The sequence below is a fragment of the Notothenia coriiceps genome, unplaced genomic scaffold, assembly GCF_000735185.1.
Source record: "Notothenia coriiceps isolate Sejong01 unplaced genomic scaffold, NC01 NC01_scaffold00014152, whole genome shotgun sequence".
Classification (NCBI taxonomy): Eukaryota; Metazoa; Chordata; class Actinopteri; order Perciformes; family Nototheniidae; genus Notothenia; species Notothenia coriiceps.
The window spans coordinates 1585-16040 of NW_011346853.1; the positions used below are offsets into that span (position 1 = coordinate 1585).

The 14456-nt window shown below is 40.8% G+C and overlaps 2 protein-coding genes across 2 annotated transcripts in view; both read left to right on the forward strand.

The window, feature by feature from the left end:
• LOC104948324 (BTB/POZ domain-containing protein 17-like) overlaps window positions 1-4429 on the forward strand; it is a gene marked incomplete at its 5' end in the record, with an annotated part of 5847 nt that extends 1418 nt beyond the window's left edge. Inside the window, 2 exons of the mRNA XM_010774520.1 lie at window positions 996-1290; window positions 2424-4429. Coding sequence (XP_010772822.1) covers window positions 996-1290; window positions 2424-3498 — 1370 coding nt within the window. The remainder of the gene's footprint in view (window positions 1-995; window positions 1291-2423) is intronic.
• A 1489-nt stretch (window positions 4430-5918) lies between these two features.
• LOC104948325 (dual specificity mitogen-activated protein kinase kinase 6-like) overlaps window positions 5919-14456 on the forward strand; it is a 21681-nt gene continuing 13143 nt past the window's right edge. The window contains exon 1 of the mRNA XM_010774521.1: window positions 5919-6348. Coding sequence (XP_010772823.1) covers window positions 6258-6348 — 91 coding nt within the window. The 5' untranslated portion in view covers window positions 5919-6257. The remainder of the gene's footprint in view (window positions 6349-14456) is intronic.

Genomic DNA, 14456 nt, shown 5'->3' on the forward strand with positions numbered 1-14456 from the left:
CTCCCCCGGGCGCATAACCACATCAGCTGCAACAAAGCTTTAATTAAACGTGACCCACAATGCCTCATTATCCAGACAGTGCAGCTGAACTGATCAATGGCATGGTATTGGGTGATGCTGCCCCACTATTTGCTCCAATTTATAACTGGCATGCAACTCCTGGCATATATTTGTCATATTCACAACAAATTCAAAATAACTCGTTAGCAATAAGAATCTGAATGCTTATAGGCTACCTTTAAAAATGCTAATTAAATATATTTAATCATGAGAAGACTATAAAGAAAATAGCAAGTAATAGTAAGGGGTCAATTAACAAAAATTTAAATTAATTAAAAAGTTATATAAGTCACTTATTGTAAATAAATTAAATGTAAACAAAATGTAAACATGAATGTAGTTATTTTTTAAGCAAAAGTATATATATACAAAATGTGTAAACAGTTGCGAACTTGAACATTAAAGATGCCCAATGATTCAAATGGTTCACTGTGACGTGTCTCCATGCTTTAATGTTCAAAAAGCTCTTTATTTTTCTCATACTTCCTGTGCTGCAGCACCTCTTTTTACCCTCTGTCTGAAACCAGAGCCCAGTCTTCTCTGATTGGTTAGCTGGCCTGCTCTGTTGTGATTGGTCATCCGCTTAGAGATGTCCGACCCCTTAGCCTGTCAAGTACAATGTGTTGGAGCGCTCGCGTGACTGCTACATAGTGATGTCATTATGTTACAGAGGTAAACAAAGGAGTCCAATGGAGGTGTTTCAGGCAGGGGGGGAGTGTGTGGGAGAGAAGCTCCCTCGTGAACTTTGGGATTTTAGCCTTTGCAGACCATTTACATGCACAAACACCTATAACACACTAAAGGTAAAGGGAAAACCCCCAAAACATAATAGAAAAATAAATGGTGCATTTAAGTATTGTGTTTTGGAACCTTGCTTTAACTTGTTTTCCAATCTGATAACCCTATTTATTCCTCCTCCTTTCCCCCTCCACCAGGCATGCTGAAAGTTGACATGAACTTGGATGGCAATGGGGGGGGCGGGGACACCATCAGCCACTCCCTGACCCTGGTGAAGCGTCTGGAGGCGCTGCTGCTTCAGGGGAACGGCAGTGACCTGTCTCTCCGGGTGGAGACCCCCAGCGCGGACGAGGTGAAGGTGATCCAGGCTCACTCTCTGGTGCTCTCCCTGCAGAGCCCCGTGTTCGAGGAGATCCTGCTAAGCCGCAACAGCAGCAAGCTGGTCCTGAAGGAGGGCTCCGACTGTGCAGCTGTGTTTGATAAGTTCATCAGGTGGGGACACATTTCATCTCAATATGTCAGACTGTGTGAGAGTCACTTCCAGCCCCTGCTTCACCCAGTTTGATTGAGTCGTTATGCCTAGAGGAATGAACTCTGCAACTGCAGCCCTACATTAACCGAGACAAACAATCAATGAGTCCAACATAAAACAGATTGACCATTCAGGGAACTGCTGGGTTGCTCAATAGCAGCTCCTGTGGTGTAGCAATAAGACATTGAGGAGCCTGTGCTGCAGGAGCAATCAATACAACTATCTATTTTTATCTCAAATGCTAATGAGTTTTACTAAAACCTGTATTACAGTAGACATGATATATGCCAGACTGAGACTGAGATTCATTCATTGTAACAAAAATAAAACTACACCTTTTCCCCGAATACCATAAAGGGTCAACGGTAACTTTTTGAAGAGGAGGATGCTGTGAGATTACTTTGATTGAATTCAGTCTGACAGAAACACAATTCTGTTTTCATAAAAACAATGAATCAAACAGAGAATTATGACCAAACTCTGCTGCTGTAGGTATTTTCAGCAGTATTTAGCTCTTTGTTTTGGGTTTAATAGCACAAAAACAGTTTTGTTCTGTCTTCAGAACCAGCAAGCAGTTTGTTTTCAGCAAAAAAGCTATAATAAACCCACTGGACAATACCTACCGAGTACCAAATGCTAGACAAAGGTAGCATGTAGCAGCCATAACCACACCTAATTCTCAGGAGTTGGTTGAGACCAAAACAGAGCTAAAATAGATTAAATGTTGAACTCTTATCACCATGTCTAGATAATTTTAGGGTTGTACTCCATGTGTGGATGGCGCTTTGCATTCATCAGGTAGACTTAAACAACTGCATTTGGATGATTACGTTGCTTTACCTGCTGGATGTGTAGATATGCAACTGTTTTCTAGCATATTAGCATGTGAAAATGTTGTGTTCTTTAGCTTGTTGTGGCGTTTTTTTGCCCCCAAATGGCAAAAATGCTGTTGCAGTCCAAGAATAGTGGGTCTTGATGTTGGTAAAACTTTTTCCAACTAGCTGTTTTAGGCTAAATGGTCTCATTCTGAATGTATGTATGTTGTTGATTCAAATGCTTCACCTTGAAACCCCTTCTTCCTCTTTCTGAGCAGGTATCTGTATTGCGGAGAGATTTCACTGCGTCTGGACCAGGCAACCCCTTTACACAAGCTGGCCACTAAGTACCAAGTGACAGGCCTCCAGCAGGGCATCACCCAGTACATGACGCAGAATCTGGCCCGGGAGTCCACCTCAGGCCACGTGGCGGGCTGGTATGAGTACGCCGTGCAGGCCGGGGACGTGACTCTGAGGGACAGCTGCATTCAGTTTATGGCGTGGAACCTATCGTCGGTGTTGCAGAGCGGGGAGTGGGTGACCATCAGCAGCCAGCTGCTCATGTCCCTGCTTCAGCGGTCAGACCTGATCCTGCAGAGTGAGATGGAGCTCTTTGCCGGGCTGGAGGCCTGGATTATTCAGAATGAGCCGGACGGTCTGACAGCGGAGAACGCTTTGAGAGCGGTGCGTTACGCCATGATGCCGCCACGAGAGCTCTTCCGCCTGCAGACCCAGTCGGCCATCTTGGCTCGCTATCAAGAGTCGGTGCGCGACCTGCTCTACATGTCCTACCAGTTTCACTCTGCGTCACCAATGCAAATGGCCAAGTACTTTGATGTGAACTGTAGCCTCTTCATGCCTAGGAACTACCTGTCCCCAGTGTGGGGGTCTCCCTGGATCATCAACAACCCCTCACGAGACGATCGGAGCACCAGCTTCCAGACGCAGCTGGGGCCCAGCGGGCACGACTCCAGCAAACGGGTGACCTGGAACGCCCTGTTCTCGCCACGCTGGTTACCGCTCAGCATGAGGCCGATGTATACAGATTCGGGCGCCATGCAGCCGACACGTGTGGACGGAGGTCGCCCTCGCATCATTATCACGCCGGCCACGTCCAGCGCAGAATTCGCCGGAGTTAACTTCCAGAAGACGGTGATTGTGATGGCTCAGCAGCAGGGGAAGGTGGTGGTGAAACACGTCTACAACTTCCACCAGAGTACGGAAGAAAATGGGGATTTCTTGGCTGAAGCCGACCTGTACCGCCGGACGTCTGAATACCTCATCGACAGCTCCCTCTTCCTCCATATTGTGGTGAAACCTCTGTACCAAAGCCTCATAACCAGCAAGAACTGACCCTCTACCAAACACAATCCAACCATGTGAAGCAACATCTCATATCACATCGTGGGGATCTGAAACCTCTTTGAGTGTGATGTTTGGACCATTTGTCTTGTCTCATGTTATTGCTGTTTCATTGGGCAATTACCACACCAAAGCTTTATGTATTACTGCTTGAGAGCATTTTTAAATATTGGAACATGTTTCAAAGGATAAGCCTGGTGTTATTATACATTTTTTAAATCCCATTGATCAAAGTCTGATGTGCCCTAGAGCTCCATTGTTGTCCAAAAACTATTAAAAACACATCAAAGAGCCACACTCCCTTTAGTATTTTTGACTCAATCACACATCCACGTCCTGTTGCCCCAATTACTCACCAGAGCATCAAATATAGATCAATCCGCCACTGAAAGTAGACCCCAACAAATGCACTATTGCATCCCGGTTGAGGTTTTTTGCAAGTAATCTAAAATGCCCAAAGTTTTAAGGGCATTACAATGTCTTTCTATTTTTTTTTATTAGAGTCTTTATTTGTAAGCTGTCTGTAAAGCTTTCTCTTAGAACTGATGTTCTTGGTGCTGTAAACCTAAAAAACTGTCGGTTTTGGTCTTTTCATGGAATTTGCTGTCAAAAAGAAAAATATGTAATATCACCAGCTGCATCTTTTATGTTTGCGGTTCGGTTCCTGTTACATTTTATTTGTATTTTTGTTTTTAATATTGGTGCTAATATCCCTAATTTGCAATTAAGGGGTCACAGTTGTCATTCAAAACCCTGAAAGCACCAATTTGCTGATTGAAAAACAATCACTAAATCCGTGCTTTCTGGGCACCAAATGTAATCCTGTTGAACTTCAGGTGCTCCAACAGGCCCGTTTTTACTCTTTACTTTTAATGTATTTATAAAACTACTCGTATAAGCCTTCACACCAGAGTACTGTAGCTGTCAGAGTAACTTGTCATTAATTCATTCATTAAAGTCATTACTTAGTTTCACTTTTGCATTAATCAATGTTACCTGATAATAAAGATTTTTACTGAACTTGGAAAGTAAACTGAATATTTCCCCTGTGATTTCATGTAATCACCATCTCAGCACCGGACAGAAAAAGTATTCATTTCATTTAAGACAAGTCCATTTTAATTACAACCCGAAATTAGGCTCTTAGTAGGGTGTTATGAGATGTCACCCTGTACTCTCGATCAGGTTAGGAAAAACTGCAGAAATGCAATAGATTTTTAATTGTATTTACAATATGTTATACATTGTAAGATTAAACCACCAAAAAGTACACAAACAGATAGACTAGTGGAAAAAAAACTCCCACATACACAGTTTATTTTACTAACTTATTATTTTAGTTATGTAGATGTACCCTAAATTCACTGGATGTAAGTATTAGATTGACGACTAACTCTGAGCATCTAAAACATATTCTGGATGTTTTTACACATGGGTTTGTTTATTTAAAATTAAAAGCCTGATTTCACATTTCATTCTTTATTGCATGAATATTTTTAAACTGATAAAATCCCAAATCTTCTGTCTCCAAATCCTAACATTTCAACCAAATACAATAAGATCTAGATGTTCAAAAAAAATTGGGAAATGAATGACACTTTGCTCATATTTAATCAAATTGTTCTTTATGTATCAATTTGGAAGGTTTCATGGTGACATGCAGAGGTGGGAGAAGTACACAGATCTTGTACTTGAGTAAAAGTAAAAATACCAGAGTGTATGAATACTCTGTTACAAGTGAAAGTCCTGCAATCACGCAAGTGAAAGTACAAACATATTATTTTCAATATATACCTAAAGTACCAAAAGTAAAAGTAGTGATTGTGCAGATTGGTGCATTTCAAAATAATATATATGATATGTTTTATAATGATTGATCATTAATTGTTCTCAAGCTGCGTAAACGGTGCCAGCTAGTTTGAATGACGTTTGATCATGAAAGTGTTCTCAAAGCTTGTGAATTTACTCCAGGTGGAACTAAAGTCTGATTTAACACTTGGTTATATTTCACATCATTCTTCCACATCTGTAAAGTAACTAAAGGTATTATACATGTAATGGAGTAAAAGTACAGCACTTACCTCTGAGTTGTAGTGGAGTAGAAGTTCAAAATAGCAAAATATTTAAATACTCAAGTAAAATCGCAAAATTATACTTAGGTGCAGTACTTCAGTACATCTACTTAGTTACTATACACCACTGGTGACATACATTATAAATGTCACCTTTATGTTTTGTATGCACATCATTTAACTATTGAACTAGTTAAAACAATTCACTAAATACACTAACATTTTTTATTAAAGTGTATTACTTTAGTTAATAGTACTATCAACCACTGCGCAACACACTACTTCTCCTTACACTCGTTACACTCTAGTTTACACAAATCCAGCACAGAAATGTAAATAAAACCGCTCTCTAAACGCTCTGGACTCCATTTCCCATTATCCTTTGCGCTCCAAGCAGGAAGAACGTTCTCTCGCAGGGGCTCGCACTGATCCAAGTTAGGAGCTTTCAGCTGCCAGCCTTGGCCCATCATGTAAGTGCTGCGGAGAATTCTTTGCAGTGCAATTGCAGAAATTACCTGTTTTCCCGACGCCTGCGGGGGCCGTGCAATCACACCGGCGCTCTGTGCACGGACACGCACGCTCCGGACGCAAAAAGGCTCCAAGTGCATGAAGATCGAGGCTTGTATTTTGCATCTTTGTTGCAAAAAAGCAAGCCGCTGAAGCTCCATTGCGAGGGCGATGGAGGGAGGGAGTGAGAAAGAAGGCAAAGTCTTTTGTGCTTCCCCTCCCCCTCATCAAAGCAAAGGGGAAATGTCTCAGCCAAAGGGAGGTAAGCATATGAAACCGATCTGTGCAATACTGTGCGACATCATGCAATCACGGCTGCACGGTTTGCAACATGCAGCCGCTGCAGCTCGGCCGGTGCATTTTAAAGTTACATGGCTTTAGAAAAGGGTCAGTTGCATTTCCTGTTTAAAGATCTTCCCCTTTGCACAGTTCCTGGTAAGACGATGCTGTGTGTGTGCTCACTCATATTGACGCTGTTCGCAGGGATGTTGTGCACAGGGCGCCTTTTAACAGTCACGAGATAGACAAGGACAGTGCAACTCTTTATAATGAAACTCTGCACGACTTGATGCATGGCTTGTGACCATTGCTCAAGGTAAATACTGGAAGCAGAGTCGCGTGCAGGGCTGCACATATGCGTGGTTCTGTGCAGTGACGTGACAACCCGCAGCTGTCAGTGGTCAAGTTTGTTTATTTGGTGTTGATTTGTTCCTGTTTATGGGACAGACAATTACAATCTAAGAATATAATCTGTTGTCAGGGTTGGGAGGGTAACTTTAACAATGTAATCTGTAACAATTACTAGTTATATGAAAAATAAAAAATGTAATTTAATCTGAGTATTTAATTTAAAAGTAATCATTACTTTCCCTTACTTTTGGATTACCTCAATATAAAATGAAATGCAAATAAAGAGAAACAAATTACAATAACGTGATTTTTGCTTAAGTGTATTACGTAAGACAACAGAACAATGAGACTTTTGGAAAATAATATATTAACATGTGTCCTCTTATAGTTTAATATATTGATTAAACATGGTATTTTTGCTAACTAATCAGGTGTTCACCAACTGCATTTGAAAAAAGACTTGAAAGTAGCCTAAATGTAAACCAAAAAGAAAACAAACAGTACATCCACCTATAATATAATTTTTTTGTAATCCTGCTTGTAATACCCTTTAAAAAAAAATGTAACAGTAATCTGATTACTTCTTTTTTAATGTAACTGTAAGGGAATACAGTATAATGTGTTGTATCCTGATTATGTAATCCTGTTACATGTAATCCCCAAGCCTGTCTGTTGTGAGCATTGAGGTGGTGTTGAGTTCAAGAGCAGGGGGCTTCTTCAGGGTATTATAAAACAAGTCTCCAAACATCCTGTCCTGGCAACTGGATATGAGTCCAACCCCTGTGTGTGGGATGTTTCCTTTAGCATGCATATGGAAGCATGCATGCCACACTTTGACCCTGACTTTATCAACAGCTGTGGAGTACCTGCAGCATGAGAGCTCTCACAGAACATCAGTGACTGCAGAGAGAAAAACAGCTGCAGTGAAACAGCTCAGGCGTTTTTCTCCTGCCTGCACCGTGTTTTCCAAGAAGTCCAAAGTGAGGCTGGTTCATTGCACAACATGTAGAACACACACACACACACACACACACACACACACACACACACACACACACACACACACACACACACACACACACACACACACACACAGTCAGAGGGCTGTACAGGATGTGAACAGGTAGCAGAGAGAGCCCCCGACGGTCAGAGGCTCGCAGTGTTTATCTGGTACAGTCAATTGTTCACCCACCTACACACAGGAACACACACATGATGATGAATAATGCACAGACATGGGTTTTATTTTTTGTACATGAATGAGTTGGTTTGGGACTTTCCTGAGAGCAGAAGTAGGCTTCTGTTCAGTGATGTTGTACGGTGCAGAAAACGCCACGCACAGAGATAAAGGTCTGAAAGGAGTATTGGTTAAATGTATGGCTGATTTTTTACTACATTAAGTTTGATCTTGAGTTTTTGTTGTATGACAAACAAAATGGCACTGGAAATGAAATCACTTTTGTCAACTCCACGCACATTGATGGTTCTGTTGCGGCCGTTTGAAACCATGGATCCTTAGTAATAATGAAGGAAATACCTAATTAGAGCTGCAATGATAAGTCAATTATAGAAAAGCAATTTCCTCAACTGTTTTGATAATGGATAATTGTTTATTCCTAAGTTTCAGCTTGTCATTTGTGAGAGTTTTCTTCAGTTCTGCTGCTTCTGTGATGATAAATGAAATCATTTATTTATTTTGGTTTAACAAAACAGGCAATCTGATGGCAATGCTTTGGGCTTAAAAGTATTCATATTAAACAAATATGCCAAACATTTGACGTTCCAGCTTCTACATTGTGAGGATTTGCTGCTTATTCAGTTTTAGATGGTTGTGAACGAAGAGAGACACATTGGAAATTGGACTGTTGCTCTGAGAAAACATTTTTGAAGATGGAGATTTTTCATCGTTGTGAATTATGAAATCAGCGTATTAATCCTAGTTAAATAATTATTAATTGCAACTCTAACAGATTTAACAAATTACAAGTATCGTATATCTGAAGTGTTCAAAGAAAGTCACAGTAACCTGTTTTTTTTGTTGAAAAAACGTAACTTTCGGAACAAATATGTTTGTAATTCGTTAAAACTCAAACTCAACCCATGTATCCTCGTGATAACCAACACTGTAGAATGTGCCTTGGTTTTAGTTCTTTCATGGTACCTTTGGCCCAGGGAGTGACATGCTAACGTGACAGTAAGGTAGCAAACAGCCCTGCCCATATGCATGATTCCTATAGAGTTATATCCAAGATGCGGCCACATTTTACTTGATGCTAGATGCCTTGTTGTTGTGCTTATCTGACCAGGATGGCTTGCTTGATTCCTCCATGTATTAGTAAAGAGGACAACAACATGGCCGCTTTATTCACATTTAAACTTCAAATCAATTAATTATCATGTTTAAATGTTGTACTTACAGATTGTTAGCAAGAAACAGTTAATGCAGATATGAGTTCAAGTTATAAGAATGTATTTTATTAAAAAAGAAAAATGTGCAATAAATCTTACACAGATTATACATCTCAGTAAAGTGAACACAGGTTGGTTTGTACTGAAATTAGAACTGTTACTCGCAGCCCTTCACAGACTGTACATTAGTGTTGTATAACTTAGGAAAGGAAATGAGTACAAATCTGCAAAGCTAAAATAAGCACCATGTCCTTGCGTTTTATTGACGCCAGACGGAGCAAAAATCCCATCGTCCTACTGCTGGTTTCCTTCAATTCTCATATAATTTGGCTTGGAAATGTGTGTAAAGTCTTGAATCTCTGTGGGGGCCGCAGCGTTTTGTCCCCTACCATTGTGCTGAGTGCGGCAGTGTGCTGTTCTGGCCGGTGGCAGGTTGACAGCCCCCCCCCAGCTCGTGTCCCCCTGCAGCCTCACTGGCCCTTCAGCCCATGCACAAATGTCCCGTTTGTCATGCTAATGGAGGCAGCGTTTTCAGCTGCACAGATACTACATTTGCTGTTTCAACCGGCCAGTTGTTGGACAGGTTCCAGGCCTGAAGTGGCTTTTTTTTTGCTTCAATAACAGTCGAATTGTTCAGAGCATTGTTCACATGATCCACTAACTGTACTTCTCTTTTCAACTGAGTAAGCATGCATGCATTCAGACTGCAGCAACTTCTCTGAACGACATTATTTCTGATATTTTAAACAATTCCTGTTTATTTCAGCTTTGCATGCAAGCAGAGTTGTGAGATGTTACCGTGACTTCCTTTTTTTCAGTAAAGCTGATAATAACAGACACACAAATCCAGGTCTCTATGCGACCTGAAGTAACCTCTTTTTGGATTGTGATGTTAGCTGGTTTCTATACTTCACTGTTGACCCTGGATAGGGGAGGAGGGGTTGTTGCACAGTAGCATCGCCTAGCACTGCAAAATAATGCATGCATATCATGTAATTTATTAAAGGGGGATGAGGACATTGATTTAAGGCGTTTAATTTCTTGATGCATGCACATGTTTTCTCACTAGTGTAACTCCATCCTGCAAACATGTTCTCTTTCTCCCAGTTCTGGCTTAGAGAAAGATTTTCTGGAGGAAACAATATATTTGCACTACAGTGAAGTTGCATGCATTCTTCCCCAACCTTTCTCTCTACATGTGGATAGTTATACTAGTGGCTGTGCCAGCTGCTCTTTCCTTTTGTTTGAGTTTGCTGTAATTATGTGAGAGCAACCTCCATTCTGACTTTACCCACAGTCAGCAGTTTTTACACCTGTGTCCTTTTATGTTTTTTTCTGGTGTTAAATAAAACAAGTTATTAAGAGCCTTGATAGGAAAGGAAATAATAACATTGAATCGGTGTGGGTTGAGACCTTTTTTTATCAACAATTGATTCAATTTATTAAAAAGTATGATTTATTTTGCGTTCACCTAATAAAGGACTCCTATTGTGCATTTAGGGGTTTTCCCATTCCTATAGTGTGTTATATAGGTTGTTGTTGTTGTGCATGTAAATGGTCTGCAAAGCTCAAACTCCCTGTCTTCCCTCCAGAGAGAGTTTCTCTCCCACACACTCCCCCCTGCCTGAAACACCTTGTTTACTTATGTAACATAGTGGCATCACTATGTAACACTCGCGCCTCTATTGGCTAGCGCTCCAACACATTGTACGTGATAGGCTAGGGGCCGGGACATCTCGTAGCAGTTGGCCAATCACAACAGAGCTGGCCAGCTAACCAATCAGAGGAGACTGGTCTCTGGTTTCAGACAGAGGGTGAAAAGAGGTGCTGCAGCACAGGCAGTATGAGAAAAATAAAGACCTTTTTCAACATTAAAGCATGGAGACAGTAGAGAGACAATACAAATATGAACCTGAAATGAACATCATACGGCCCCTTTAACATTTGTTTTTCTACAAACAGCTAATCTCACAACACTGCTTGCTTCATCTATATCAGTTTGTGCTACATTGTCTGCCCTGGTGTCTGTGCGTACACAAGACGATGACGATATATACCTTACATTGACCTTCGCGTAGCTACAGAATGTATCATTTGTGCTAATGTCTGTGTTCTCGGGCTGCATCAGTGACTCACTGTTATGAGTGATTTGCAGTTGAAGGCCTTTTTGTTGACAGTCATGAGTGCAAAGAGACACTCAACTCAACACGTTCTCACTGGTAGAAACTCTAATATATGAACCTTTTACATTATATAGCCTGTCTATTAATGGGACAGTGTTTTTATGGGGCTTCTGCTTTATTGCCAGTGTTACAGAACCCTTAAGAGTTCTGCAGGAAAGTGACTTGGTTGCTATCAACAATGTCTAAATGTTGTTTTTACTTGGCAGTAAATCAGTTGAGCGGTACAATATCTTCAGTGTTTTCATTATGCTGAACATGGTCTCATTTACACTGTTTGGTTTCAGAATCAGAATCCCCTTTATTGACAAAGTGTGTTGACATATAAAGGGAATTTGACTCCAGTTCACATCAGCTCTCATTAGACGTGAAGACAGTGTAGACATCCAGCCAAAAAAAACATGTCAAGCTATTTTTCACAGGCGAGAGCTGGATAAACAATCTATATTCAGCTCAGATTGCTGCTGTCTGCTCAGGGTTGTGGTACAGGTGGTGCAAGATTCTGAGGTCTTGTGCAGATAGGGTCGACAACCGTAAGAAAATATTGTGATATGTTTGGTTGTCAGTCTGACAAATGTTCCTAGAAAGCTCTCTGACCTTGGTCGTATACTGTTTTGAAGCCTTGAGTTTTTGTATATAGGCCTTGACCTTGTTCAAATGACACAAGAGGGTGGTGCTAAGTACAGCCAAACACAGAACAAGACATTCTTAGATAACAGAAATGTTACTTTTAAACTGGGAAAGGGTCCGAACTCCAAGACAATAGCAAAGACAATTTATAAACCAATAATGGCCCAACAATCACAAGATACATGCCCTAAAGCATATCCTTTTTTATTGTCAGGACCATCATGCTTTATTGAAGAAAAGCTTAAAAATAGCGAATGGACCCATAAACGTATTTTAAACTATTTTACTCAGCTAATTCATTAAATGAGTGTCATTTTCTCATAGACTTCTATATAATTGGACTTTATTTTTGCAACCAGTGGAGTTGCCCCTTGCTGGCCTTTTGTACAAATGCAGTTCTAAGGCAGTACCCAATCCAATTCACTTTTCAGACCTGGATGCTGGCCCTTGATTCTGAAAAATGGCAGCCACTTAGAGCCAGATCTACAAACCATGGCAAGATAAAATCAGAAGGATTTTTTCGTTTATTACTCTCTTATTTTTGCCACGGTGGTCTCCGGTAATATCTCTGGATTTGTTCAGTGCAGGAGCGTTTCTTGCTCTGAGCCAACCTGTATGTTAATACAATCTCTGCTATCTGCTACTCTCATTAAAGTTGAGCCGAGTGCACAGGAAGTGTAGCATGAGCCGATGACGACATGATTCACAAAGGAGCATCTGACAGCTGTAGCCTAAAGGAGATGCCATCTTTGGAAGTATAGAGTATCTAACAAACTGCCATAGCAGCTCCGGCTGGTGTTATTTTCAAATCTCTTTTTTCTTCTACCACCCCACCCCCTCCTCCTGTCCTGTGTTGCTGTTTGTCCATGTCCTTCCCTGTGTCACTGCCCTCCCACCGTCTGCCATTGATCTGCCTTCCTCTAGCTCGGTGGAATTCCATTGAGGAACACTTGGCATCCTCACACTCTTTCTGCACACTGCCTTGCACACCGTTCCTGTCAGCATTATATTTTTTCCCTTTCACTGATCACAAACATGATGAGGCTGAATGCATGCTCGTATCGGGTGTGGCAGAAACTGGGAACAGAGACTGACACCCATCTCCTGTTGCCTCACTCTAGCATTTCACCGCATACTCGAGCTCATGTGCTGCAAATCACTGGGACTGATAGTTGCTGCTGCTTTTAATTAACCCACACTGCCTGCCTGCCACAGTATGCAAGTTAGATGCTGAGCTCAGCAAGAATAAAGGAAGGAATTGTGTATTTGAGTTATGCAACATGAGCTGGAGATCTTCTGAAATGGGATATTTTTAGATGGCTCACTTGCTTCCTAGTCAGCTTGGTGGAAAGCAAACAGGAACATTTATTGTATCTTATTACAGCTTGAGTATTTAGTAGTAGTATTTGCATTTTAAGCTACCTAATAGTGTTACTGCCCTCTGTCAGAAGGGAAACCCTGTACTTTTACACAAAGAAATGAATGTGCAGTGGTACAGGTTAAGCCAACAAGTAGTTAAACACACAACATGTGATTATCTGCCACTAGGGATCTCTCAACTGCAGCTATAACAAAAGACAGTGACGTTGTGATGTAGCGTGGGATCATGGGAGGTGTTCCCCTCACCACCACTGTTGTCATCGCAGCTAGCTGCCTTCCACTTAGGACTCCTTTAGTGTTCATCATTCAGGCGGTTTTAACCATGAACCCAATGGTCCACGTAGGTCTTCTTCTCTCTAAAAGAATGCGACCATGGCCGTTCACACAATCCACCAGGTTTCTACTTAGTCTGCAAGATTGTATCGCTACAAGTTTTTGACAATGTTGCAGTGTTTTAGCATATAATATTGAATCATCAAGTCAGTGATGGACCAAACGAGATGTAATATGGATGGAAATGTAATACAATTTCAACAAACCCTGAATCAAGTATCACCCCTCCAATGATTTTAATCCTTCATCCATGTTTACAAAGCTCTAAAAAGCTGGCAAGCTGTGGTCACACTTGAACATAGAACATATGAAACGGACCATTACATTGATACAATTACAAATCCTCTGAGTCTTCTTTTATAATAACAATGTTTTTTTGATTAAGTAATAAATAATTTTTAATAATAATCTCAGATCTTTTTTAAAAAATGTTTTTAAATGTGACCAAATCTAAAATACAGAAGGAAAATAGCCTCTTGGTTAACTGTGGTGCGTTTGCAGAAATGTCTACTAATGTGCACCGCCCCTGTTAAATTAACTTATAACTAGATAAACAGATTCCATTTAATACTTCCAATTGAGAAGCTGAAACCATTTACAGTTTGGCTTTCTCTACTCAAATATTGACTGGAATGATTAATGATCAAACATGAAGAATACTGTAAACCCACATGACTGGACTATTGTTTCAGCTTAATTGCTGCTTTGACATTAGGTCAAGGAATTTGCTTTGCATTGTGCTAAATGTGCTACTGTACAAAGCAGAGCACATGCATGCAACCACATCGATTACATAAGCCACTGCCCC